The sequence below is a fragment of the Manis javanica genome, chromosome X (genome assembly GCF_040802235.1).
Source record: "Manis javanica isolate MJ-LG chromosome X, MJ_LKY, whole genome shotgun sequence".
Classification (NCBI taxonomy): Eukaryota; Metazoa; Chordata; class Mammalia; order Pholidota; family Manidae; genus Manis; species Manis javanica.
The window spans coordinates 15,483,390-15,510,771 of NC_133174.1; the positions used below are offsets into that span (position 1 = coordinate 15,483,390).

Below are 27,382 nucleotides of genomic sequence, written 5' to 3' on the forward strand. Positions count from 1 at the left end.
TTTATTGTATTGGCATTTCTTTGATTTCTAGTTAGGCTGAATATTTTCTTAATGCCGTCTTTAGTTGGCCAAATATCTGTCTGCATCCTTGGCACAGCTATTTTGTGGTGGTTTTTTGTGTTCTGCTGTGTTTCCTGATAATGTGTGTGGCCTCTCCTTGCAGAGTGACAGTGTGTATAAAAGCTCATGACAAACGGGTAAGTGACTCTCGGTTCCGTCGTGAAACTGCCTCACTGGCTTTCCTTTCAGGTGTCTCATCTTGACCATCTTGCCTTCTTTTTTCCCTGTCCTCCAGTTGACGGTGAGAACATTCTAAAAGGCCTCCAGTCCATTTTCCAGGAGCAGGGGATGATGGAGTCGGTACATACCTGGCAGGACCACGGCTATTTAGCGACCTACATAAATAAAAATGGCAGGTGAGGTGACCTTGAGTGCTTGTGTTCCTTCAGATCAGAGCACTTGAGGGGTGGGGGGCAAAGGGCTGTAGTGCAGTGGTGTCCAGGTATTTTTACTTCCTCCTGTGATGTCTTTTAAGAACGGCCTAGAATTCACTGCTTCTCAGCCCTGGGGCACCACAGTTCTCCAAAGCCCCCAGGTAGTTCTGCTGTGTGGCTGGGGCCCAGAACTCTGGGGCACCATAAGCAGCTTGCTTGAACCTGCAGGCTCTGATCTTGAGTTGGTTAAAATCCAGATTCCTGGGCTCCACTCCCAAGAGTTTCGGATGCAGTAGGTCAAGGGCCATGCCCCAAACTGCATTTCCAGCCAGCTTCGAAGGATTGCTGGTGCTGCTGGGTGGCTGCCCCCATTGTGAGTAGCACTGTTAAAAATGATCGTCACTGAATGCAGACAACACCAAACAGAGAAAGTGTAGTAGAAGCTTGACAGGTATCTGAAGGGATCCAAGAGTTCATAGGCTATGTAGACTTTACACAATCACTATGTAGCTGAAAGTCACTGTGTTCTGAGAATGGAAAGGCAACCTAAATTAAGAAAAGACTGATAACAGAAGACACCAGTGCACTGAGCTTTCTGTGTTTTCTAACTTTAGGTGTGTAGCATATCTAGACTGGTTTACTATGCAAAACTATTAAGACTCTTAGTGATTTGCATTGTTAATTTGAAATGTGAACTCCTGGGTATTGTCAGTGGTTTTCATTCCATTCCCTCTGTGGGTACAAAGTATTAGAATTCCACATCGCTTTAATGTCCCACATTTCCTCCCTTGTTTTCTATTAAAAGAAAAAATAACTACCCCCACAATCTTACAGAGGCCAGAAGACAATGCTGGGAGATGAGGAAACTTTGACTTTGACTTTGGAACCTGCCCCTTTCCTTATTCTCTATGTCTACATAGTCTTCACCTGTGGCACTAATTGGTGTTCCCTCTCCTGATGTCTCTCAAACATCCCAACCCCTCTATCCCCAAGCCGATTAGTATTTCTAACTCTGTAGCAAACCTTCGTATGTGTGTTTAGTAGATGGTGCAAATACATGTATCTAAAATTAGTTCAGCCTCAAGGGTGACCCAAAATGAGCTCCACTACCAGCCCTCCTTTGCCCTCCATCCTCCTCTGCGCTCGCCAGTTCATGGCAAGTCCCCAGGAAGTAGAGTGCTGCAGCTGGCTTGATGCCCACAGCTCCTGCACGCTCGAACTGGCCCCTCTCTGTCCCGGCCCTCTGCTCCACCCTCCTGCCATGGTTTCTCTCAGTCCTTGCTGCAGACCCCAACCTTTGGGGACCACACTCTCCCACCTTCGTAGGCTCCTCTTCCATTCCAGGTGAAGCCTTGAATCTCTTGCCATCTTCTAGGAGCCTTTGCAGCCAGGTCCCTCCTACCTCTCTACTGTAGTTCTTGAATCTTCTCAGACACCAATTTCAGTTGTTCAGAGGCTTAAAATTCTTCCTGGAAGGGACTTTTTGAGTGACAAAAGCTGTCTGGAAATTGCTTCTGAAAGCAGAAAAAATTAAAACATGCTTAGTTTAAAACTTACTTTTCCTCATTGGTCTCCCTCTTCTCTCACTTCCTCAGCTCAGGCCTGTCCCTGTGCTGCCTGTCCTGAAACCTCACCCTTCCTGCCCAAGTCCCCTCCTGATGCGTGCCTCTGGGAAGGATTGCAGCTCCACACCCCACTTCTGGTTAATTGCCCCTTTGTGATGCCGAAGTCCTGCTTCTCAGCCACCATTTTTCATGTTGCCCCCCACCCCGCCCCTGCTCCCGCCGCTTTCCTTTTTTTCTTTATTCTTGGTTTTAATCCCTTGAGGTTGGCCCTTGCTTGACCTTCCCTTCCAGCACTCTGTATTCCTGGTCTCTGGCAGAGGACTCTGCTAGAACCACCCAGGCAGTTAAGGGTGACATTTTCCTTCCCGCCAGCACCTCTGCTGATTGGTCCTGGGCCTGAACTTGATTTGGGGGCCATTTAAGGGCTGAAGGTGAAATTAAGTAGTGTTTAATTTTTAATCCAAGCATGCTACCTGTATTCTCTAAACAGAGTTCATCTTCTAATCTAGTAATTTTCAAATATTTCTCTAAGCATGACTTAAAGTAAGAAGTTATTTTATAACCCTCTCCATATACCTCTGTGTCTACAATACAGTACACACATATAATGGAAATAAAAGTTTCTCTAAATAACTTAAAATGCATGTGATACAGTCATATATATTTTGTTAAAAAGACAAAGGTCAGATCCACTAAATTGAGAGTCAGAAAGCTTTTTCTGTAAGGAGCCATATAAGGTCTCTGTCAAATATTCTCTCTCTTTTTTGGAACAATGCTTGAAAATATAAAAGCCATTCTTAGCCTGCAGGCTTCACAAAACATGCTGCCGGCTGAATCTGGCTTGCAGGTTATAGGGCTGGAGTTTGCCAACCCACGAACTAAATAAATTTTACCACCAGCTGCTTGCAGTCAGGAAAACACCATGGATGGCTGTTTTGAACTCTGAAGGTTAACTGGGAGAACCCAGTTTGCCCTCTCCTGCCCTCCTTCTTTTTAAGGCTGTGGTCACTAAACCTGGCTGAATCACCTGCTGGAGAATCTTCTTAAAAATCAGTTTCACGCAACTTCTACTGAATCGCTTTCTGGGCCCAGGAACCCAGTTTGCAAACCGTAGCACGTGATGTCTCTCTGTCTTCCTTCAATGATCGGTGGTTCCTCCCCCCCCCCCCCCCCCAAGAAGAGTTAAAAGAGTTAACTATATTACTTAGGGGAAGAAAGAGCAGTGGTCTTTCCTTTTAGTCGGGTTGGTGGGTTGTTTTGAATGCCATGATACCATTCCTAACCTTAAAATCATACTTTCCTTTGTAGCTTTGTCAACTTGAGAATTTACCCACATGGATTGGTGTTGCTGGACCTGCAGAGTTACGATGGTGATTCGCAAGGCAAAGAAGTTGATAGTGTCGGTTTTTCATTTTCATTTGACTCAAGTACTGAAGGATCATAAAAATCCACTCACTTTAATGATGTTAAAATCATTTCACTTAATTGCTGACTTCTCAGTTAACTTTAAACTTCCCTCCAGATCAGTGATTTTAGAGGAAAAATAGTTGTTGCTCAGTTGTTACAAACCTGGCTGTCATTGCCATGACTGCTTGTGTCCTGGGTCATTTCACTTTCCACTGGACGGAGTGTGAACCTTTAACCAGGATCTTTTATCTGCATTACCCTTGAGCCTCCCCCCGTCCCACTGCCTGATGGGAACTTAGGCCGAGGTTAGGTAGCACCATGAGGCCTGGTTGGTGGCTGGAGGGATGCGGGAGGGCAGGTATACCATGCAGCTCCTCCAACACAGCCTCAGCCTCTTGTTCTGTAATTCAGCTGTTCCCCTCAGCTCATTGTATCTGCCCATTGATGGCTTTCTTTTAATTACAGCTTTTGAACAAAGTAGAAGAAAGAATGAAAGAATTGAGTCAGGACAGTACTGGGCGGGTGAAGCGGTAAGTCAACTCCTCTAAGATATCCTTTATATTTGTTTAATTGGAATGGTGGTGGTGTCCATGAGTAGCGTCTGCTTAAGATGTGGAAAAGATCAAAGTCAGCTTCTGCATCTGGCAGCATAGCAGACTGAGCTGGTGGGTCCTTCAGGCCAAAATAGGGCAGCATGTATGAAAATGGGGAGAGAGAGAGAGATGCTGGATAAAAAAAAGTCAGAAGGGAGATGTGGAGTGACTCCCAAGAGCTAGAACTCTGTAAAGTGGAAACCCAGGTGCGGCACCACCTCAGTCAAAGGGGAGCTAGAATACTCCTCCCCGATCTGGTCCAGTAAAGACAGAAGGTCGCTTATCTCTGCTTGTGCTCAGGGTTCTGGGCCCCTGAGTGGAATTAACAGTTCTGAGGGATTTATGACAAAATGGGGTGATGGAAAATTTGCCTAAAGCTTTTCAAATAAGGACTTTGCAAGTTACTAAAAACCCAGAAACCACCCACCTTAACTGGCCCTGGGTAAATTATTTTCAGATGATGAAGACAGTAAGTTTTCCCTGGCCAGGAGTGTAGCCACGTTGGTTACTGAAGTTGATAAAAAACAGTTCCGTTTCTCAGTCTCATTAGCTGGATATCAATAGCTAATGGCTAGTGTACTGTCATGTTGGATGGCACAGATGTAGAACATTTCTGCCACGATAGAAAGTTCTGTTGGACAGCGCAGAGGTATTTGTCAGTGGTGTCAGGTTGAAAAGGCTTTGATAGAAGAAACACTTTTGTCTTTTGTTGGAAAAGGCAGAGTCCAGTAGGTAAGTCCTGGGAATTAAGAATGGAAGTTATTCATGGATGCCCAGCAAGTAATTTTCAGCAGTTGCTCTTGCCCTGCCTGAGTAGCTACTTATCAAGCCCTGAAAAGTAGGAGGCCTGTCCCTTGCTCACAAAGGCAAACAACACACAGATACACAGAGACACAGTGGGACTTTATGAAGGTCACGTCATTGTTGATGGAAGAATACAGATTTCTCTAGTTCATCACACTTTCCAGAAGAGGGAAGCATTTTCAGTAGGAGCTAGGATGTTTAAGGACTTAATGGCTCAGCGTGCTAAACTTAAATTTGATCAGCCCTTAAGAAGGCTCCAAGGCAGATGTAACATGATTAAAAAGTTGCTTGATCTCTGGTAGGGTAGAAAGCAGGAAGCTGCAAATGAACATGACGCAGTGAGAACTTGCCCACTTTGTTGAAATCTGTCAGAGCCCCGGATTTATTTACCCCACCCAAGTTCAGTATACCTGTCCTCAGCTGTGCCTTCCTCTCCCTATCCCTTAAAACAAGACCACACCCACACACCTTCCTGGACATTCATCTTTTCCTGCTTGCAGGATTTTCTTTATCTGCACCCACTTGAATCCAATGTTTGTTGAATGTAAAATGCCTTACCTCATAACCTGCCAACATCAAAATGGCTCTGATTTTTATTGGTCTATTATTGGGGTTACTTCTGGGAGTGAGTAAATAGATGGAATGCATTCATGAGAAGGTTGTTGATTTGTTTTTCTGGTATAGGGGTTATCTCTGAGTGGAGTTAAACTTTAAATTGTTAGCTCAAAATACAGACTTTGTTTTTGCTTGTTGCTGCTTTTACATCTTCCATAAAGTCAGGGCTGGGTTGGGGCAAAATGTTGTTTGGGATACTTTGATGTAGGCCTCGAAAGGACAAGGATGGTGCCACTTTTCTGTCTGTAGAATGACATTGTTACAGGTTTAATGAACAAATAACCCAATAACATTGGCAATTATTATTCCCCTGTGGCTGATGAATTAAGTCTGAATTTTCAACTAAGAAGCCATGGGACTTATTAGAAAATTTATTTTTGTGTTCTACTATTCAAAAGAAAATGAACATTTAAAAAAAAAATGAAACAAGCTCATATTAAGTTTCATTGGGAAAAAAAATGCTCGCAGTTCACACAGCTGTACCTGAGGTCCAGGACCATAATCTATAATCTGCCCAACTTTCTCCCCAGAATCCACATTTGATTTTTTCAGTGAAGGTTGAAATAAGAGTTGTGTAGGGCTCCAGAATATCTCCTGTAGCCCATTTCATGGAGATGGAGATCATGTTAGGATGAGTGCCTCATCAAGCAAATGGCTTCCCCATCCTGTTAGAGATCCTTATTGTTCCTTTGCCAGGTTTTCATGTTGCAATTGAGGAAAAAGCTCTTTACTTTAGCCAAGGCACTATTGACACAATTGAGAATGAACAGTGTTTATTTCAAGTGCAGTAATATGTAATACAGCTGGCCGGCTGTCAACCAGGGAGTGGGTGGTTTGTAGTTCCCTCCCCTGCTGGTAGTTTGTAGTTCCCTCCCCTGACAGCCTGTGACTTGATATTTGTCACCTTCATCCAGTGTCACAAGTGGTTCAGTTTCCCCACTTCACTCTTCCCACCGTCCCTCAGCCAGTGGTGGAAGAGGCTTTCCTCAAAGTCGTTTTGCCTGCTCTCTGTGTGTGTGTTTGGGGCTGGGGTGAGCGGGTAGGGGTTGTCCTGACTGGGGTTCCACATTTTATAAAAAAAACCTCTGGTCTGCCTATCATTCCAGTAGCTGAATTTGTCTCCATGAAAGATGAAGAAGTGGTTAAATCAGGAGTTAGGATTAAATGAGAGTTTATGGGAATTTGCTTTGTACGTCTCAGTGTTCTTTATAAATGTTAGTAGTTCAGCTTGTAACAGGTTCAGACTGTATACTTGGAAACAGGTGAGTGGAGTGGAGAAAAAGACTCATCACAGCAAGCCAGAGGTATGGATCCAGGCGTACATCTGTTTCGCAGCGCCACTGTGTATGAGAGCACATGATTTGCACACAGTTGTTAATGTATGCAGTTAGCTCATTTTCATGTTTGTTAGATTTGCCCAGCCCCTTTTCCAGCTCTGATTTTCATTGTCGTTTAGTGTCCTCTGCTGGTAGTTTGTAGTACATTCACCATATCTAAAATACTGAATATTTACAAAAGAATGAAATGAGAAAATCACCAGTTTGCAGCTGTTCTAGTAATAGTTGATTCAGGCAAGAATATTCTAGATGCCAAAGCCACTAGTAAAGGTTTGTTGGGAGAGCAGGACCTTCACTCAGTTTCAGAGGATGACCCCACAGTCTGCTTAGTAATTTTAAAAAGGTACCTTTGCAAATGGAAGCATTCACTATAATCAAGCGGTCACGTTTAGTATAACCCATAATAGAACAGGCACACATCTCATGCCCCTGATGTGATGACAGTGTGAGGGGAAAAAACTATGCTAGGTGGAATGGTGCAGAAAAGGGAAAAAACAAAAATACAGTGTATGCCTTAATTCAGAGCAGACCAGCTATAAAGTGTATATTTGGGACAATTGTGGGGGTATCTGAATATGGATTCTGTACTGGATGATGGTATTCTTTATGTGCACTTGCACAAATGTGCTAATGGCAGTGTGATTACGTAGGAGTAGTCCTGCTGAAGTATTTGGGGATGAAGTAACATGTCTGCAGTGGCTATTTTCTCCAGCTTCTTGGTAGGGAAAATTTAAACCGTGCCAGAAATGATTTTTTAAAAAGTAAATTCTTTGTGTACAGCAGTTGTTGGAATTTGGTAGTGGCCATGTCTGTAGAAAGCTGAAAGCCCAAGCTTTAATTTAGATTTGTGTGTTAAAATTTAAGAGTTGGCCTCCTGATCCCAGGTTCACTTCTAAGGGAGCCTCACTATAAGCAGGGTTCTTGTTAAGGGTTCTTGTAAGGCTCATTCCTGTTTCCCTCTTCCCCTCACCCTCCCCCAGATTACCACCCATAGTTCGAGGAGGGGCCATTGACAGATACTGGCCCACTGCTGATGGCCGCCTGGTTGAATACGACATAGATGAAGTGGTGTATGATGAAGATTCACCTTATCAGAACATTAAAATTCTACACTCGAAGCAATTTGGGAATATTCTCATCCTTAGTGGGGATGTTAGTAAGTATTCCATCCCTATACCAGTCACATGACCAGTGATGACGCACGTCAGATTCTGGTGTTTCTCTGACAAATACCACCATTGTGGATTTGTCCATGTCCATGGCACTGCTGTTTGTTTTTTTAATGAACATTTATGTATTAACCTGTGGGCTGTCACAGCTTTCATGTTTTATAGCAGAGCCATGAAAACCTGGACTCAATCCTCAGAAATGAGTGTTTGGATTATATATTAAAAGAAAATGTAATTGCCTGTTTTTAAAGAAATCTTTACATTATGGAAAATTTCAAAACCTAAGTGGACAAAATAGTGTGATGAACCCACATATACTCACCAGTGCAAGTCAGCAACTGTCAGCTCCTGGTTAATCTTGTTTTCCCTAAACCCCTGTCCATTTTTCTCCCTCTCGTATGATTTTTGAAGCGATTTTCAGATGTCATATTATTTCAACTATTACACTATCTCAATAATGATAAAATCAAATCAATATAAAATTAAAACTTCATCCATGATTATAAAATTATTTTAATGATTAAAATATGTAATTGTTTTCAATTATTCAGCGTATCAGAGCATTCTTAAATTTCCCACCGACTAATGGATATGTGTATATAATCTCTATATGTGATAAATTATATTAGGTGTCAGATGGGTCAGGTTGCTGAAAAGCCAACAGTTAAAAAAAAACCCTCTGTACATCGTTGACAGTTTTTAAAGATTTAAAGTGAAGAAGTATGAATTTCAGGCTAGGCACCAGCACTTTCTGGCATGAGTCATATGGTGGTGTGGGTTTGGGTAGAGTCACCCTTCATCTCTGTTTCTCCTCTCTAGATCTGGCGGAGAGTGACGTGGCGTACACCCGGGCCATCATGGGCAGTGGCAGAGAAGATTACACTGGCAAAGATGTGCTGATTCTGGGAGGTGGAGATGGGGGCATATTATGTGAAATAGTCAAACTGAAACCAAAGATGGTCACTATGGTAGAGATATCCGTTGTTGTCTAAAAGATCGAGTTCAGTAGACTTCCTTTGTTTTCTGCCTCTTTTGCCTTAAGACTCCAGGTGATGTTATGAGGCAAATGTGTTATAAACACTGCTTTGAACAACCATTTTGATTTAGTACCAGGAGCCTATTTATGTGGCCACCCATAAAGAAACAGACAATCTAGCTGAGAGGTAAAGAGCAAGCAGCCTTGGTACTGTGTCTGCTGCTCTGCCATTGCCGAAATGGCTTCTTGATGAGAAGAAAAAAATTCAGTTCCTTGGTACAAAAATGAAACCATTCTCTCTTTTTTTTAAAACTGGATACCTGAACTAGTGTTAGAAACTTGTGTTTGTCTTAACCTTCTCTTTAAAATACATTATTTTCAGACTTCTTTGATACATGCAAATACAGGGTAAATTTCTCCTTAACCCATTTCAAACATTGACCAAATGGTGATTGATGGATGTAAGAAATACATGCGAAAAACATGTGGTGATGTCTTAGACAATCTTAAAGGAGACTGCTATCAGGTAATAATGTTTCCAGGTAACATTTTAAAGTTGACTGATAGTATGTTATTGACCTGAACTGTGCCTTCCTAAAATAAAACAGCTCTAAGAATATTTGGTTAAGGTAAATAGATCATCTTGTAGGAGAGGAAACATTTGTTTGTCCACCCTTCTAATTCCTGGCTGAGACTCCTATACTGAAAGACTAGCAAGAGAAAAACAGAAACACATGTATATCTCACATATACATGGGAGAGAAAAATGAGTAACTCAGAGGTGGCTTTAGGATTTAGGCTTCCATATCATCTTAATAGGGAAAGGGCATATAGGTGTCTTAAGGGAGAGAGTGACTTTTAGTAAAGACAAAGGGGCCCTTAGAATACATAGGAGGCATGATAATCTCTGACAAAGTGTGTCTGGGTATGGTGTCAAGTCTCCTCTCCTGGGTTGAGTTTTCCCTGGTCGAATTCCCCAGGGAGGGGATCTATGACAGCTGAGTTCATTTCAGAGGGTCTGTCTGTAGGCAGATGAAGGGAAGTTCAGAGAAGGCATCTCCCTGCATTTGTCATTTTTTCAGGTGTTTATAGCTCAAAATAATCACTATGCCAAAGTGGCATATATCTTGAGGTGGCATGTTCTGCTACCCTTTGACTCTTTATGTGAGTTATATGTATATTTGAACAGCTGCTTCTTGCTAAGCAAACTAGTTTCTGTCCCAGTTTGTTCTGTGCTTGCAAGTTGACCAATCATGCCAGTTTATGGGAGACATTTTGTTGTGTTTGGAGGACACACATGTTTGGTGCCCATACTTACAGTACTTGTTACGGCAAGGTAACCAAGCAAATAATGTATTTTATTTGAACAGAATCTTAAATATCTGTCTCCAGATTTACAAACAATTGAGATGAGTCCTTTCCTTTGTTGATACATAAATTACTTAGTAGTACCCCATCTTTCCTCATGTGTGCACACCCAAATTTGATTTAATGGTACATGCATGCATGGTAATTTTTTAAGCCAGGGGAGGAATTACATTAAAATGCATTTGTGTGAAAAGGGAAAGAAAGGAACATGTTTCACTTAAATTATTTGTAAGTTTTAAAAGGGAGAGGGGTTCTTCAGAACATGACACATTTGTTTCATGAGCTAAATGTTACCATTGTTTGCAAATAATGTTTACATTGTTAGCCAGACCCATTGTTATAATGTTTAATCCTCACACCAGTAACAGGTAGGTGCAAGTGGGTATTATTTCCATTTTATGGTTTAAGAAGATTAAGGTTAGAGAGTTGAAAGGCATTTTTTTCAGGGTTATAGGTTAACTTCAGAGGAATGGTTCAGATTCCTCGTTCTTTATATGGTTTCCTTGTATGGATTAACAAAGAAAATATAAACAGAACTGCAAACACAAACCTGCAGTAATGTGGAGTTGTAGACTTGTAATTAGAGGTCAGGTAGAAGCCTCAGAAAACAACCTCTCGACTTGTGTACGAATTCATCTGAAGACAGCACCAAAGGGATGTGATAACAGGCAGTCGGACATTTTAGGAAACTGATAAGTAGTTGTTTATTTGAAATGGCCTGGCTCTTGAGGAAGTTGGGCGCCCAAATACATCCTTTCTCCCTGCTGTCTTTTTGGATCAGAACAGCCACCAGGGGGCGCCTGGAAAATTATTGTGAGGTTGAGTTTTCCCAGAGCCCTCAAGGGTTGAAGGATCCTCGTCTGGGACAGTGGCAGGTAAGCCCCTTAGCTGTTAAAATGGTAACATTAAAAAAAAAAAACCACCAGGTCTTTGTAGCTATTTATCATTTGAAAAACAGATACTCTGTTAACCGTTTTTAGAAAATAGAAAATGCTTCAAAGCACTCCCATTTCTTTCATAATGATAGATTAACCTTAATACTAAAGTTAAAGTCATTAAGGTAGTACAAAAAGAAAACTACAGGTAAATTTTATATATGTATGAGCTTCCCCCAAAAATAGTAAATTAAATGCAGCAACTTCAGAACTATGTGTTAGGCCCAAGACAGATTTAGTTCAGATATGTTAAAGAAGATGTGAATCTTAAGAAATCTGTCTGCATATTATCTGAGTTATTTAAAGGAGAAAATAACATTATGTTTATAGAGGACAGCATTTGAGAATGTTTAGCAGTCAGTAACTCTTTTAGGTAAGATCAAGTTGCAGTGGAAGGGACACTACCTAAAATAATAGAAACTAACAAACAATAAAGAATTATATAAAGTAACTTAAAGATGTATATATACATCTATATACTTTATATACACTTGTATACAGTGGCAGAATACATAAGAAGGCATTTCTGCTAAAACTAGGAACAAGACAAGGGTGCTTTGTTATCTTTATTCAACACTGTTTTTGAGGCATTAGCTAATGGGGTTGGAAAGGTAGAATGAAAATATGGAAAAAGTCAAATGATTTGCATACAGCATGAATGCTTAGAAATCCAGGATACTCATCTAGAAAACTAGTTGACGTCAGTCATGAGTATTTGGTGAAGTGATTGGGTAAAGGCAGAGACTACAAATCTTTTTCACTATGCTAAATGCAAAACAGTTTGAATGGAAATGGGGGCAAGGGCAGAATGGGAGCTGGAAAACTCTATTCAAAATAATGACCAGTTAAGTATCCAGGAATACATTTTACAAGAAGAGTATTGTGAGGCTGATAAGAATTAGTGCAAAGATCTTACTGAAAGACAGCAGCTAAAGTTTTGACTATGTGGAGAGACATGTTCTATTTCCTGAATGAAAATATCAGAACACCTGTTTCTTCCTAATTATCAATAATTCCAGTCAGAATCCCAAGGGGGGGGTTTTTAGAATTAGACCAAATGATTTTGAAGTTCAGTTGCAGCAAGAAATAAGAATAGCCAAGAAAAAGCTAAAATAATCATAGTGAAGGGAGATTGGCCCTCTTGCTTATTCTTTTACTGCAAAGTACAGCAGTCAAACAGGAAGGATGATGACACAAAAATAGACCAGAGGAATGGTACAGAGACTTTGAACATACCTGAGTGTGTGTTTGTACACACACAGCTAATACGTGAGCGAAGGTGTATTTCAGTTTGCTTGGAAAAGGAGATTCATTTCATTTAGTGATGCTGACTTAGTGGACTGTCCATCTGTGTGAGGACAGAGTAACCCCAGAAGCCATAGAAAAACTGACTTCAGATTGCTTAAGCTTTAGATGCAAAAACAAACACATTTAGGAAAATTTGGAGTATTTCGGATTTGGGAAACCTTTTAAAGAAAGGCAAGAAACCCAGAAACTAATGACAGCATAATACCATGGGCAGGCCGAAGACGGACTGAAAAAAATACAGCCAACAAACCTGACAGGGAGCTCATCTTAATAATACAAAGGGCCCTTTCAGCTGAAAATGAAATAAAAAAAAGGTGTAAAAGATATGAATTGGTACTTCTCAGAAGATTTTGAAAGTCCGCCTGTAAACTTAGGACAAGATGCTCACGCCTGGTGGTGGCCCAGCAAGTTCATGGTGAAACATTAGCAAGGTACTTGACAAAATATAAGAGGGACAACATGTGCAGGGGAGGTTGCAAGGAAACAGGTGCTTGCCTGCATTGCTGGCTGGAGCATGAACTGCCACCAAAAGTCAAAAGCGAAATACACAGGTCTTTTGTCTCGGCAGCTCAATGTTTGAGCACCCAGACCGCAGACAGAAAGGCCTCTGTACGAGGACATTAAGAGCAGAACATTTTTGGTGGAATGATATATTTTTTAAAAACATCATTACTTATAATGGGGTTAATGAAAGGTTCCATGTTGCAAATGTGTGTGATCCTAGTTTTGCAGAAGAGAACAAGCATTTGTGTTTCTATGCGGGGTGGGGAGTAGGGGGCTGATTCTATGAGCATAGGGAAGATTGATATTGTAGATTGAAGTCTGCTGGGGTGTTAATGCCTTCTTTGACTTTACATGGTTGCACTTAAATGGTACGTTAAGTGAAGCAAGTTAACAATAGGACAGTAAGATGTAGTTTCTTTTTAAAAATTGTGACTTTGAGGAGGTAAGAACATCCTTAGGAAAAAAAATCTGGTTTAGGTTATCTTAAGGAATTGTAGCCAACTTGATTTCTGACTTACTAGTTAGGTGAATTTTTTTTTTTTTAAACATGAGTATGTGTTGTAACTGGAGAAATAAAAGACACGGAAAATAACTCCTGTGTAGTTTAGGATGTTGCCTACAGCCAGATTGTCCCCAGAATATAGCTTTAACACTGCAAAGATAAGAATAACCCCAAACTTATTTCCTGTATGAGAGTCCCAGCTCTTAATGGCTGTACTCCGCTTGTTAATAACTCTTGATTGTGGGAGCTGATATTTATTAGATGGCTTTATTACCAGCTCTACTTGAAGTGTTGGGGAAAGTTGGAAAAACATAGGTTAATAGTTTGAGGTAGATGCAAAAATGAATTACAACGGAGTCATTTAGTACCTAATATGAAAGAAAACAGTAGAAGAAAACATGGTAGTAGGAGAGGCAGTGTAGATTCAAGTATGAACTCGGTTTTCAGGAAGATCTAAGTGTACTTCTGGGAGCTTTTGGCATATTATGCCACCTCTTTTTAAGTTTGTTTCTCCATTTGTAAGACAGGGATAGTAATAGTACCTGTAGAATCAAAGGGAGAAGACAAAGCGTGTAGGAGGCACTGGAGTTGAGCTATTCCAGGCAAGCCAAGGGTGGCAGTCCGTTTGGTTTGTGGGGCAAGTGCTGTGGATCTCAGCACCATTTGCATTCCTCCCCTTCCTGTACAAGCCTTTAACTGCTTCCACATGTGTTGGCTCACCCACCTGTCTTCCCTCTGGAAGGTTCTTGTAGAAGACTGTATTCCAGTACTGAAGAGGTACGCCAACGAAGGGAGAGAGTTTGATTACGTGATTAATGATTTGACCGCCGTTCCAATCTCCACATCTCCTGAAGAAGGTAGAGTCTGGGTTCTTGTTTTGTTTTTAACCAAGATAATGTTCACGGAAGTGTTTTTCTTGGTACCACAGGAGAATGAAATGATGGATATTCAAGATTGCCCGATAAAGTTCCTTCATTTTTAAAGGTAGTTAATTCGAGGCCCACGGTGAAGATAGCTATGGCATTTGTCAAGTCTTGTTCTGCCTCCAAAAGAGCAAATAAACTCATTTGAAACAAAATAAAATGACTCAAAATCATGTCATTGGAACATTTGCTCGTTTGATAATATATTTACATTGTGTGATTTTTAACTTGTACTTAAACGGTAACCAGAGACAGTTCCCCTTCTCAAACTACAAGCTTGAAATCACTGCTGCTTTGGGATGTCCATGTGCATGTTTTTTCGGAGACCTTTCCTTCTCGCCGAGCTTGTAGATTCAGTTCCCCACCTGATGACCCTTGCAGTTTCTGGGGGAGTTGCTGCTTTTCCCTCCACTTAAAGCTGTTGTTTGTCAGCTTCCAACCACTGCTTCATGTCGAATCTGTGTTGGTACTGTAAGAGCACTGCTTAGGTACGTGCACATCTGCTTGTATATGCACAGGGGGGCGAGGCATCAAGTATGTGACAGGGCCTGATCATTTATGAATGAGCTGCCCAGCTTTGGGTCTTAAGCTCATGGCTTTTTTGTTGTTATCGTTGAGTATTACCTTGAATGTTTAACTTCAGATGTTTCTGATGCTTGCAAACCCACATTTATAAAATCTTTTTTAACATGCAGATTCCACATGGGAGTTTCTCAGGCTCATTCTTGACCTGTCAATGAAAGTACTGAAACAGGATGGGAAATATTTTACACAGGTAGGCTCCTTTACTGGTTTTCCCCAGACTCTCAAGATTTTTTACTTTCAAATTTGAATTCATATGTTCTTTAAGTGTATGTCTGTTAAGGATAGAAGAGGACAATTGGTTTGTGTTCTTTCAAGCGTTGTTCGTAAACCTCGGACCTGCGTGTCCTGAGTTCTATGCGTCTTGTTAAGGTCTGCTGTCCCAGTTTATCTGCTTTGGGCTTTGGCTGTAGTATGAGCTGCGGCCACCAGATGGAGACAAAGACTGTGATTTCTCCCCAACCCCGGAGATTCTTAACTGAAAAGCCAAATCTACGTGGCATAATCTGCTTTGGTTGTATTGAGCTCCTGCCACCAGATGGAAGCAAATTGTCATTTTTGTGATTCTTTAGAGGAGTCCTAATTTTAAGAGTTTCAAGTGTATGTTTCTTGATAGATGAATATGTGTGTGTGTATCATGCTATTGAGAATTAACAAAACTCTGAAACTGAAGCAGCTAATTGATGATCCAGTCTCTCAACTTACTTAATTCATAAGTAGAACATAAGCACTTTTCACTTAAATAGTATTTTACTCTGGTCCCTTTAATTCATAAGAATTTTCAGGAGAATCTCCCTAACCTCCCACCCCCTTTTTAAGAAGCTTAGTATATTTAAATGTCAAGAATTAGGAGGGAGGTTTTTTTTTGTTTGTTTTTTTTTCCCCCTAGGAGAGAGGTTTTAACTTCATTTTCCTGAGGAGGCATTTTCAAGCAGGCCCCAGACAGTTCATGAGCTCTGAGATGAATAATGCTGAAAACAACTTGGCAACCCTAAAAAACAAATTGAATTAGTCCCCAGTCCATCCTGTTTTCCTTCTCTCCCCTCTTCATGTAATACCCCTCTACGTGGCGATTAACCCTAGATCTTGCACCTGGTTAAAGTGTGAGGCCACTTTCAAGGGGAGTAGACAACTGTCTGTGAATGGATTTTTTTCCTCCATGATGTTTAGAAATGGTTAAAAAAAAAAAAACGTTCTAGACTGGACTCTTTAAAGCCGGGGTCTGCAAAAACTACAGGCCAAATGTCGCCTACTCTTAGTTTTTATAAGGTTTTCTTGGCACACAGTCACAGCCATTCATATTGTCTATGGCTGCCTTTGTGTGGTTGGGGCAGCACTGAGTAGTCATGATGGAGACGCTATGATCTGCAAAGCCTAAAATATGTTCTTTCTGGCCCTTGACGGAAGTTTGCTGACCCATGCTTTACAGGAATAAACAATGAAACCTGTTCAAAGTCATCTTAGTCTTGTAAAAGCTACCTAAACTCAGTGCGTTGGGTTTTCTCTTGAGTGCACATTTCTCAAGCAGAGCACATCAATAGAATATTTTTCTGCAAATTGAAGGAAATGTCATGAAGCTTAAGTGGGGGAAGAATGTATGTCCTGGGATCTTTAACCAAAAGAGATGGGAAACAGCTTGGATCCAGTGCAAACCAGTTTGCAGCAGACAACAGGTAGAGTCAGGAAGAGAGTGTGACTGTTCTCTTTGTTATGAATGTTTGCCTTTCTTGGGGAACTGTTATCTCAGTATGGAAGACTAATAGAAATGCTTGCTTAACAGATCACCACAGCCACATTTGTAAATATTAATGATCCAGACTTTGAGAACTTGTCTTTGCTAACTGACTTTTACCAAACATCACATTGTATGCCTGGGGCTGTGTTGGTTTCCTAGAGTTGTCCAAAATATACATTAGGGCATGTTTCCTTTCCTTGCATTCGTTATGGTGGGAAACTCAAGGCAGTCAGCTTTAATTAGTAATGCCCGGAATCACAGTGCTTTTGGGGGCTGAATGTGTCACACAGTGAGATTCATACGGATTTAGGAAGCAGAGGCCTTAGAAGGGTGGTTTGACTCAGGATGTAATGATGCACTTGCCACAGTGCAGTGTTTTTTTAAACTGCCATGTGATATACTAGGAGATACTTGATCACAGCTCCCCTGCCCCTTCCCTGGGTGTATAGCTTAGAACTGGAGCAAGGGTAAAGATGAGATGAAATTGTTTGGCCTTTTACTTGGTGATTGACAAAAGCTAAATGATCCTACCTGAAATTGCTTGCATCGCAGTAGCAAGGTCATGATGTCATTAGTGTCACTGCGGCTGCTTGAAGACAGCCTTGTCAGTATGGCACACAGCTGGGGAAAGCATTATAGAGTGCGTGGCAATTGAGTCGACTCTCCTGGGCTGGGAGGATTTAAATCCAGAGCACAACTGATTGCAAACGACTAGGATGAAGGTGCTGGGACTTGACCTCCCTCCCTTCTCTCCCCAACTCCCCACTAAAAAAGCCTGGAGGTTATGTGGTACATACAAAAGTATGGATGTGAGATTCATCTAAGTTACAATGCAAGACAGTAACCCCCACCAGCCCCAACTTGAGAACTGCTCTTTCCCAGTACCTTTGATACATCTGTGTCCCTCCCATGCCCCTGCCCACCTTCTAGAAGTAACCCATCTTTAGGGTTGTTCTTTTTTATTCCTGTGCTGAAACACAGAGCCAAAATATTTCTGTTAAGTCCTGAATCATTTATGAAGCTAGTTTTCATTGAATTTATTTTATTTTAAAAATTTTTATGTATTTAAAATTTTTTTATATTGAGGTCCATACAATAAAATACACAAATCTTAGCATACAGCTTGATGAACTTTGACACATTAATGAGTGTACACTCATTAAGATACCAAACATTCTAATTTTTTTCCCCTAAACCTATTTCACCTGTCCTCTGAACGCCCTCCACTGTGGCAGCCACCAGTCTGTTCTCTGTGTTTGAGTCTGTTTCAGCTTGTTTGTATTTTTTTTCAGATTCCACATTGAAGTGAAACAACGTGGTATTTCTCTTTCTCCATCTGACTCTCTTCACTTAGCATAATACTCTCTAGGTCCATGCATTAGGTTGCAAATAGCCAGATTTCACTCTTTCATACCTGAGTGATGTTCCATTGTGTATATGTACTACGTCATTTTTATCCATCTTTCAATGGACACCTTAGGTTGCTTCTATATCTTGGCTATTAAAAATAGTACAGCAGTAAACATAGGGGTGCATATGTCTTTTTAAATCAGTGTTTCTATTTTCTAAGGATAAATACCCAGAAGTGGAGTTACTGGGTCATGTGGTGTTTGTATTAGTTTTTTGAGGAACCTCTTTCCTGTTTTCCATAGTGGCTACACCAATTTATATTCCCACCAACAGTGTAGGCTGATTCCCTTTTCTCCACGTCCTTACCAACACTTGTTACTTCTTGTCATTTCTTGTCTTTTGGGTAGTGGCCATTCTGACTGGTGTGAGGTGATATCCCATTGTGCTTTGATTTGTGTTTCCCTGATTAGTGGTATTGCACATGTGCTGATCTTTAAATATAGATGTTTCACATATGTGTGATTCATAAATTTTTACATTGTTCAGTTAAGCTTGTTTTTGAACTTGATAAAAATGCTGTTATTAAGGATGTATTCTTTCAGACCTGTTACTTTTTACGTTACAGAAATCATGCATGCTATTAAGTTTAAAAGATAACAAACAGTACAGAAATTGATAAAGTATAAAAGCAAGTGTCACCTACCTACACCTATTGTGCGGCAGGGACAGTTTTCTAGAACCAAAGCTATTGAATTGGGATTTACCCCCATAGAAGTGCCCCCCACCGCCATTACCCCATTATTCCCTTCCTCTCATCCTTAATAGGTATTTCATTCTTTGCTATTAAATTTTTGCTCTGCATCTCCCAGGTATCTTTCTTAAGAAAAGAAAAATGTATTTCTATTTCAGTACACAGGAAAGTGAAATGTATTGCATTATTTTGGGTGTGGGGGTGAGTCTCTATTTGTGGTGATGGTTTTTTTAAACTGCTTTTGGACAATACTGGGAAAGACCAAATTGAAACTTTCCTATTTCCTTACCACATCTGTAAGGAGATCCTCCAATATACCCTCTATAAAGAGTGTGCTGTCAATTTTAAGATGACAAGGAAAACCATTGAATTGTGCACCTAGGTGGCATTTCCATTCCATAGCTTCCCCAGCGGTAATGTGTTCTAAAAACAACCAGGCAGTGTTTTCTATTTGTGAATGTTAAATTACACATGTGGTGTTTATATACTCTCATGGTGAACTTGATGTTGAAACCAAATTATATGCTATTGAAGGGCACTTCGGCCAAATCCCACTGCAAGACCCTAGATGATGGGTTACTAAACAGGTTGGCACTGAAGGACGACATCATGCTGAGCGAATGTGCTAAAACCGCCAAGGCCAGCTCTTAGAATAGCTCTGTCTGCCCACTTGCTCATGGCTGGCTAGTTTTCAAATGCTGTTCTTAGGAATGCTTACATCACAGGCTGCCTTTATTTGTTAATAATTTTCATCTTAACATTTACCTAGTTAATTTGAGGCAAATTGATAGTGTAAGGTCTTAAGAAATGCAGTCAGCACGTATATTCAGTAGTTTTCTAAGCATTAATAGCTTCAGAGGTTAAACGGAAATAGATGGTATTAAATACCTATCTTGTTTTCTAAATCTGTTATGAAAAGCCCCTGGGGGAAAAGTATTATAAAATAATAAGGCCTACCCCAGACTTACCGAAAGAAAATCACCATTTTAACAAGATGCCCTATGATTGAGATGCCTATTCAAGATTAAGAAGCACCACTGTAGAACCAGGCAGATACTGTAGCCATTTAGCAGCTCTGTTCCATCTTGGCCAGCATCTGATTCTCTACCTTTTTTCCTTCATGGTTAGAGTGGCTACGCAGGTCCCAGTGTCACATCTAGGTAACAGGCTCAAAGTAAGTTGAAGGGGCCAGTCACTCTGTTTATCCTTGATTGTCAGAATCAAAAAGTTGCCCAGGAGCCCCCAGGGACTTCTACTCTTTGATTGCCCCTAGCTGCTGGGGAGGCTGAAAAAGTGGTTGTAAAAAAGAAAAATTAGAACAGTGAAGTCCAGAGAAGGGTTTGGTAAGAGCTGCAGAGTACATACATCCTGAATAAGCTGCTGTTCTCTTGTGCCTTAAAGTAACTTCACGGTTTTGGGAAAAGTGTGTGTGGGGGGGGTGAATATAGTTATGCATCAACATACTAGATTCTTATAAAGGCTGTAGTTTTGAGCCACTCTGGAAACCAAGAACATTATCTCTTTGATCCTTCATTCTCAACACATAGTGACTATGGGGAAAATTTACTTTGAATGGCTTAGGTGTGTGAATTCTGCAAAATGTGTGGTGTTGATATGACTGTCGCTAAGGAGAAATTGGTCTCGCTGCTTCCCATTGCTTCATAGTCTTAGTAATTTGAAATGGCTTGGTAAATGAGGCAGAAGGGTAATGAACTAATGGATCCGTAAGTAGAATTCAACTCAGTTTGTGAAAGTACAGAAGCTTTATCATTTTTAAAGGTGAACTTTTCATCTACAGCTGGAATTGTTCTCATATATTAGAGACCTTCAAATGAGTGGGGACCTTCAGTAAGACTCAAGAATCCCATTGTTTGCTTTCCTTTCTTGGATTTAGGGGAACTGTGTCAATTTGACGGAAGCCCTGTCGCTCTATGAAGAACAGCTCGGGCGCCTGTATTGTCCTGTGGAATTCTCGAAGGAGATCGTCTGTGTCCCTTCGTACTTGGAATTGTATCCTTTGACCATAACGTTGTGTTGCCAGATCAGAATACCCAAGTAACTCCCATGCCAGTTTCACATTTTAAATCCCAATAAAAACGGAATTAGCTCTGCGTGTATATGAGGCCATAGTAATCAAGTGTGGCTGCACATTGGAATCCCCTGGGAGCTTTAAAACCATACTGATTTCACACACACTCGTCCAGCCCCACCTTGGTCTGCTGCTCAGTCAGAAATGCTGGAGATGGGGATGAATGGGGGACGTCCCCTAACCAGCGGGCCAGGGGATTGATGTGCATATTAGAGCTCCAGAAACCCTTGTCTGAAACACCACCTCTGCTGTAGCAGCAAAAGGACTATAGGTGGTCATTCTACTTTTATATTAAAATTATACTACTTTGATATTACTTTGTACATTTGATCCTGATTTGAAATAGAGATTAAGAGCTTCAAATAATGCTGAGGATTGCAAAATTAATGTTGGAGTTCTCCATTAGTTCCAATTCATAAAGTTAGTCCAGAGAAATTAGAACAGAACCTGGGAAAAAACTGGAATGAGAATGTTATCACTGGAAACATAAAAGTGCATTTCCTTCTAAAAGGCTAACTATAGTCTCCAGACAAAAGCTTGCTTCCTTTTGTGCAGTGACGGAGGCCAGTTGACTGACAGCAGCTGTCATTGCTGTGGAGGGAGACCCTATGCCTGCTGCTGGCCTGCAGCGAGGCCCTTGCCCGAAAGCCTGGGCAGCCCCTGGCCCCCTGGAAGGCGGGAAGCACTCTGCTGGATGGGTGGCCCTGGTTTCCACGGCCTGTGGAGACCTCTGACTCCTCTCCCTGTACCAACTGGCCCCCTTAGCAGGGTTCTCCCCCTGTAGCACTGCTTACCATCAGGTCTGTTTTTATACTGAGAGAGTTTAGAAATCAGTTGATAATATTTGGAGAAAAAGTTTCTGCTCTGTGGCTTCCCCTTCATCCTTCCCCCCTTTTTCTCCTCCTATCTTCCTCTCCCCGTCTTCCCTGACTCCCTCCTCTTCTCCCTTCTGTCTTTGTCCCCTGTTATCCCATATTAATTTCCTAATACATCTGGGAGACCTGGGAAGCAGTAGTGTCACCTGCAGGAATATTGCCATCCTTCAGCCTTTTCTCTACTCTGCTCCCCAGCCCCCTGTGTCAACAGGGGAAGGTGTCTAGGCTGTAAAGCGGCCTCCTTCACAGGCCTCCGTTCTCATTACCACAGCTCCCGAAGCCGTTGAGCTTTCATCCATCTTCAGTTTGTGAGCCTGAGATCTACCTTGAATTACCTGCCTTTATTTTTATTCCTTGACTCCCCGTCCAGGTGGGTATTTTACACTGTCTGGAAGAAAGCTAAACCCTGAAAATCAATGGCCCCTAATCACGTGTGCTGCAAATAGCCTTCCTGACCTTCATATGCTGTACCTGACATCACAACAAGCTGTGCCATTAATTATGAATGCCTTCAAGATTTCTTTTTTAATGAATCATTTTTAATTTAAGTAAATCAAGTGGAAAATATATATTTTGATTAGCTAGGGTGTGATTTTTTTGAAAGTCAGCTGAAGGATGATTAGACAGCACAGCGAAGGCTGCTAAACGCACTGAACCCCTAGAATGTGATTTTTGTTACCTTTTTTTTTCTGTGTGGGCTTCTTTTTGTTTCAGTAGGCTTTGAATTTGGTGGTGTGGAGGAACGAACATCGCCGTCTTGTTCTGGAGGAATGTTCTTGATGGTGTTTCTTTCCCCCCAAAAATTGACTTAGATATTAAAATTTGGTGCTTATAAGAAAGTTAAAAAAATGAATAGCAATGCTTCAATTAAAAGTACAAATAAGAAACTTTATGTGTCTGTTGTTTTATTTCAGCCAGGTCCCTCTTTCTCACTTCTGATCTCATAGAACAAAGGTGTCTCCTGGACTGTTTTTCAGTTCTCTGCGCCATTTATCTCTTTATAATAGGATGGCCTCAGGGTCTTTTTTGAACAGTGGTAATGACTTCGTTTGCCACTATGGTAAATGATACATAACCCATTACATTAACTAGTTCTTCATTTATAAAATGGACCCGAGGATCAGAAAAGATTTGGCCTTCCTGTGAGGTTGAAAGTCAAAAGCTTATTTAACTATTCCCACTCCTACTAGTATATTGCGTATGGAAATAAAGATGTTTTGGCTTCTGTGAAACGTTGACAAGATTCTATGTGCCCAGGTAGATGATAGTTAATGGAGAGGCCCTCAACAAGAGCAACTTTAAACTCATACCGAAATGCTTGTAACAGCTTGGTAGTATATTTGTGGCTAACAGTCCACATCACAGGTGAGGTGATGTTGACTTGGGTTATGTTTGTATGAAAGGTTTGTGCTTTATTGACAGAATGATTTTATGGTGAATTTGCAGTTAAGCAAAACATTAAAAAACGAAATATTCAATGTATGCTCTGAGATGAATGTCAACCCACAACAGCCTTCTTCCCAAGATCAGTTCATCTAACAGATACTCTTTAAAATGAATATATGCTTACTTCACTCTCTGTTGGAGCATGGAAGAAACAATGACAGAATAAAAGTAGTTAGAATCGTGTTGTAACTAGATTGTCTTTCAGCAAATACTTTTCTTAGGCATAGAGGTTAAAAACAGCATTGATAGACATTAAGAATTCTACCCACCCCCTCAAACTCTTTTTTGATACTTTGCAAAGGCTCTGTACGCTGTGTAAGATTAAAAATGATGGTGCAGTTACTGTCAGAACACCACTTGGGGTTAACAGAGTTGGATTTTTTTCCATTTTAGAGAGGAAACCAAGTGTATCTGGCATGTGCACATGCTATTACTAATATGTGAGCGTAGGTTTGTACTTGAGGACTAGCTTTGAGGCCAAGGCCAGTCCTCTGATGAATCTGGTGACACACACGGCCCGCCAGGAGCTGAGAGAAGTGAAGTGGATCAGGCCAGACCATGAGAGATGCACTCAGAGGAGTGGTGTGTGGTACAGGAGGAAGAATGGAACTGTTTTTATTTTGGGTGATAATGGTAAATCCAGACCCTACTCATTTCTTCATATCGGACAAAGGGTGATGTGTAATTATTTTTGAACATCTTTGTAATTGTTTTAAAAGCAAAGTTTGCAACCTGAAGTCCCAGAAACTAAAAACACTCTCTTCTCGTGCTGTACTTTAAGGAAATGTTATCTAAGCACTATTATTTGACTTTAAGGACTGTAGTATTTATTACATAGTGTTGGCATCTCCTTTGTAATCTAAAATAGAATATACTATAGCACCATAGCCACCTTTTAATTAAAGACAAGGACAAGACAAATAGGGCTGTAGTTCAAATTCTGTTCAACATATCAGATACCAAGAACTGGTTTATTAAAAATAAAAATGCTGTTACTGAAAATGTGATTGCTTGTTTCAGAAACTTGATTAATGGTGATCTGACTGGGCTGGAGGAATGCAGGGTTGACCGTGTGTTCACTGGGCGAGAGCGGTGTTGATGGCTAAGGGAACAATGCGCAGCTCCTGCTCGTGTGGTTGGCTAGGGGCCTCCTAGCTTGCGTTACCTCGGCCTGACAGAAGCGTTTGCATTTCTCTTCAATGGGTGACTCCATTCTGTTCCGTGACTCTGGGGCAGGGGGAAGGAAGTGTGTGTGTCGGATGGTGCCTATCGTTGGCCTGTGGGTGAGACTCTAGAGCAGTGTTGCACAGAGTGTGCCTCTTCAACCAGCTCTTCCCTTTTAAGCAGTTCTACTTCAGCTGGGTGCCCTGCCACACTCAGTGGAGGAAGCTGCGTGTTGATGGACACCAGCACAAGCTCTTTACCCAGCCTGGGAACAACACTTGAGTAGCACAGTTCTAGAGGTCCGGTGGGCAGCAACATCCAGGAAGAGCTGCTCTATGGCCTTGAAGAAACACTCCTGTCACCCTATTGCTGAGTGGCTTTGTACCAAATAATCTTTCACATGTGTGTGCTTTGGGTGACTAAACCACTTGCATTTATATTACCTGTGCAGTCCTAAAAGCTTTGAATTCCATGTTAACATCACTGAGTAGGCCAGCAGTCCAAATTCATAAAGTGCCTATGAGTGCCCTGCCTAGTAACAATTTGAAGCTAGGCTCCAGCATTCTGAATTTGCTAATAACTGAAAGCCTCCAGCAGAGATCCTTGGCAGCCTGGTGAACAGTGGACCCTTCCTCAGAAACTTTTTTTATTGCAAATATAGTTGATCTACAATATATTGGATTCAGGTGTACAACACAATCATTTGACAACGACATACACAGTAGAAAATGCGTACCATGATAAGTGTGTTACTTGCTGTCACCAATGTTATGGTATTTTGATTATATTTCCTGTGCTATTCTTTCATCCCATAACTACTGCTTTATAACTGGATGTTTGTGCCTCTTTATCCCCGTCACCAATTTCACCCATCCCCCCCACCTGCCTCCCCTATGGCCACCACCAGTCTGTTCTCCGTATTTTTTTTATATTTATCTTTTTAGATAGCACATGTAGGTGAACCCATATGGTATTTGTCTTTGTCTGACTTACTTCAGGTTCATCCTTGTTCCAGATGGCAAGACTTTTTTATGGCTGAGTAATGTTCTAACGCACATATGTACCACATCTTCATCCATGGAACTATTGAAGAAACATGTTTTTTAAATACATAAAGTAAATATGATTACATGGAAACAAGTTACATTGTTTTTCAAAGACTTATGATTTAATATTGGTGCTTTAATAACTTGTTACACAGGTAGATCTAGTGGTGAGTCAAATACTATAATTATTAAATAGTAATCAGCATAAATATTTAAGATCTGCAGCAACTGAATGTGATTAAGAACACATCTGATTTGCTGACAAACTATAGGTACCATCAGTACTAACATGGTTTGTCACCCATATTCATGCTTAAAGGAAATGGCCACATTTCAATTAGAGGCCAGTGAAAACAGGAATGTTTTCCCATCCAAGTTTAGGGACCCAGAATTCTGTCCATAGACCTCAGGTTAAGAAGCCCTGACATACAGTTTTTGCTTTCATTGTTTGATTTTGTTGAGGTGTTGGGAAGGATAGCTGGGTCCCTTCACCCTGCTGTCAGAACTCAAATCAGTACTGGCAGATGAGTTCTCCTCAGCCAGAACCATTTAAAATCTCAATTGCCTACTGCAGTCATTCCACTGATTCCTGCTTTACTCATTATTTCAAAAATGAGAAATAGAATGTGGGCAAGAAATAGCTCAGTGTTTTTGGGAAGCTATTTGAATACTCTTGGATGTTTTTTCCCTGGGAAATCTGATGATAAATGTGACTGGACAGGTATGCTTATCTCCTGTATCTGGGGGTCTTGGAGAAGCCCTGGCCAGTGCATTAATGCAGGTGGCATCTGGCGACAGCCAATCATGGCGGTCATTTCAGTGAGCGATTCCTTTATGATGAAGTATTAGAGAGCATCCCCCCACCCCACCCCGTGCTGCTTTGCCCAGGAATTGAACAGTGAGTCAGGCCTTTCCGACTGAAGTACACTAAACAAGCCTGGTTGGTTTTGACAGAAGCCCACCAATATCCAGACAGGGAAGAATGGGGAGTCCTATTTCGATCCCCTCCCCACATTGCCTAGAGATGAAATCCCAGGACTGTAAAGTTGGACAGGGGATGGTCTCTGGATGTGGGCTTTGACCCTGGAATTAAGAGTTTCTGGTTCCAACTATTAGGGAATCATTTCTTCTTGTCTTGGTTCTATTTTTAAATTTTTGCAGAGCCTCCATACTGTTTTTGATAGCGGCTGTACCAGTTTACAATCCCACCAACAATGCACACTGGTTCCCTTTCCTCCATGGCCTCACTAACACTTCTTAGTTCTAAAATAGTTTTACATACATATTGTTGGATTACATTGGTAACTTAGGTTCTCCCTAAGTGATTCTGACAGCTCCAAGTTCATTGCCGAGGGACAGATATCCTCCCTGGACTACATTCCATATCCTCTACTTTGTAGACACCTCTGCCTTTGCCTGTTTTCAATTGTCTGAGTTACTTCGACACCTGAAATTCCCTCACCCTTCCAGTGCTGGAGGTCCTCTGTCAATGTGTCCTATGCGTTCATTATGTGGTCCCTTTACACTCAGCATTTACTTCTTCTCTCGGTCTTATTAAGTAGTTTTTATCCCATAGCTATTGTCCATATATGATTAAATGTTTAATGTTTGAAGAGACGGCATGTCCTAATGGGAAGGAATACACCTGAGTGTCTGACTTTTGCCATGTAGAAGCCAGAGGGTTTTAACTGAAGTGTGGTGGGGGCCGGAGAAGCAAGACCTTCCATGCAGGCCCAGTTGTGAAGCTGCCACTGCTTCCCTCTGGCTCACTTTGCCTAATCCTTTGTGTGTGTGGTGGGCACTTAAGGTCAAGTGCATCGTAAAAGGGAATTCTTAGGATTGCATTTTCCAAGTGCGACAAGGAGAAAATAGGCTGGTGTGAAGAAATAACCCAGCGTTGGGCA

At 41.2% G+C, this 27,382-nt stretch overlaps 1 protein-coding gene across 2 annotated transcripts in view; it reads left to right on the forward strand.

The window, feature by feature from the left end:
* The window catches only part of SMS (spermine synthase), a 40,733-nt gene extending 18,024 nt beyond the window's left edge, over nucleotides 1–22,709 (forward strand). Inside the window, exons 1-11 of one of the 2 annotated variants that reach the window (XM_073228198.1) lie at nucleotides 177–197; nucleotides 296–416; nucleotides 3,308–3,398; nucleotides 3,872–3,936; nucleotides 7,736–7,911; nucleotides 8,744–8,898; nucleotides 9,337–9,426; nucleotides 14,260–14,374; nucleotides 15,136–15,215; nucleotides 20,753–20,868; nucleotides 22,193–22,709. In XM_073228198.1, the coding sequence (XP_073084299.1) occupies nucleotides 349–416; nucleotides 3,308–3,398; nucleotides 3,872–3,936; nucleotides 7,736–7,911; nucleotides 8,744–8,898; nucleotides 9,337–9,426; nucleotides 14,260–14,374; nucleotides 15,136–15,215; nucleotides 20,753–20,868; nucleotides 22,193–22,232 (996 nt within the window). In that variant the 5' untranslated portion in view covers nucleotides 177–197; nucleotides 296–348 and the 3' untranslated portion in view covers nucleotides 22,233–22,709. Of the gene's footprint in view, nucleotides 1–176; nucleotides 198–295; nucleotides 417–3,307; nucleotides 3,399–3,871; nucleotides 3,937–7,735; nucleotides 7,912–8,743; nucleotides 8,899–9,336; nucleotides 9,427–14,259; nucleotides 14,375–15,135; nucleotides 15,216–20,752; nucleotides 20,869–22,192 lie in introns of those variants that run through there. The other variant, XM_037020472.2, reaches the window with a different exon arrangement.
* The last annotated feature ends 4,673 nt before the right edge of the window (nucleotides 22,710–27,382 follow it).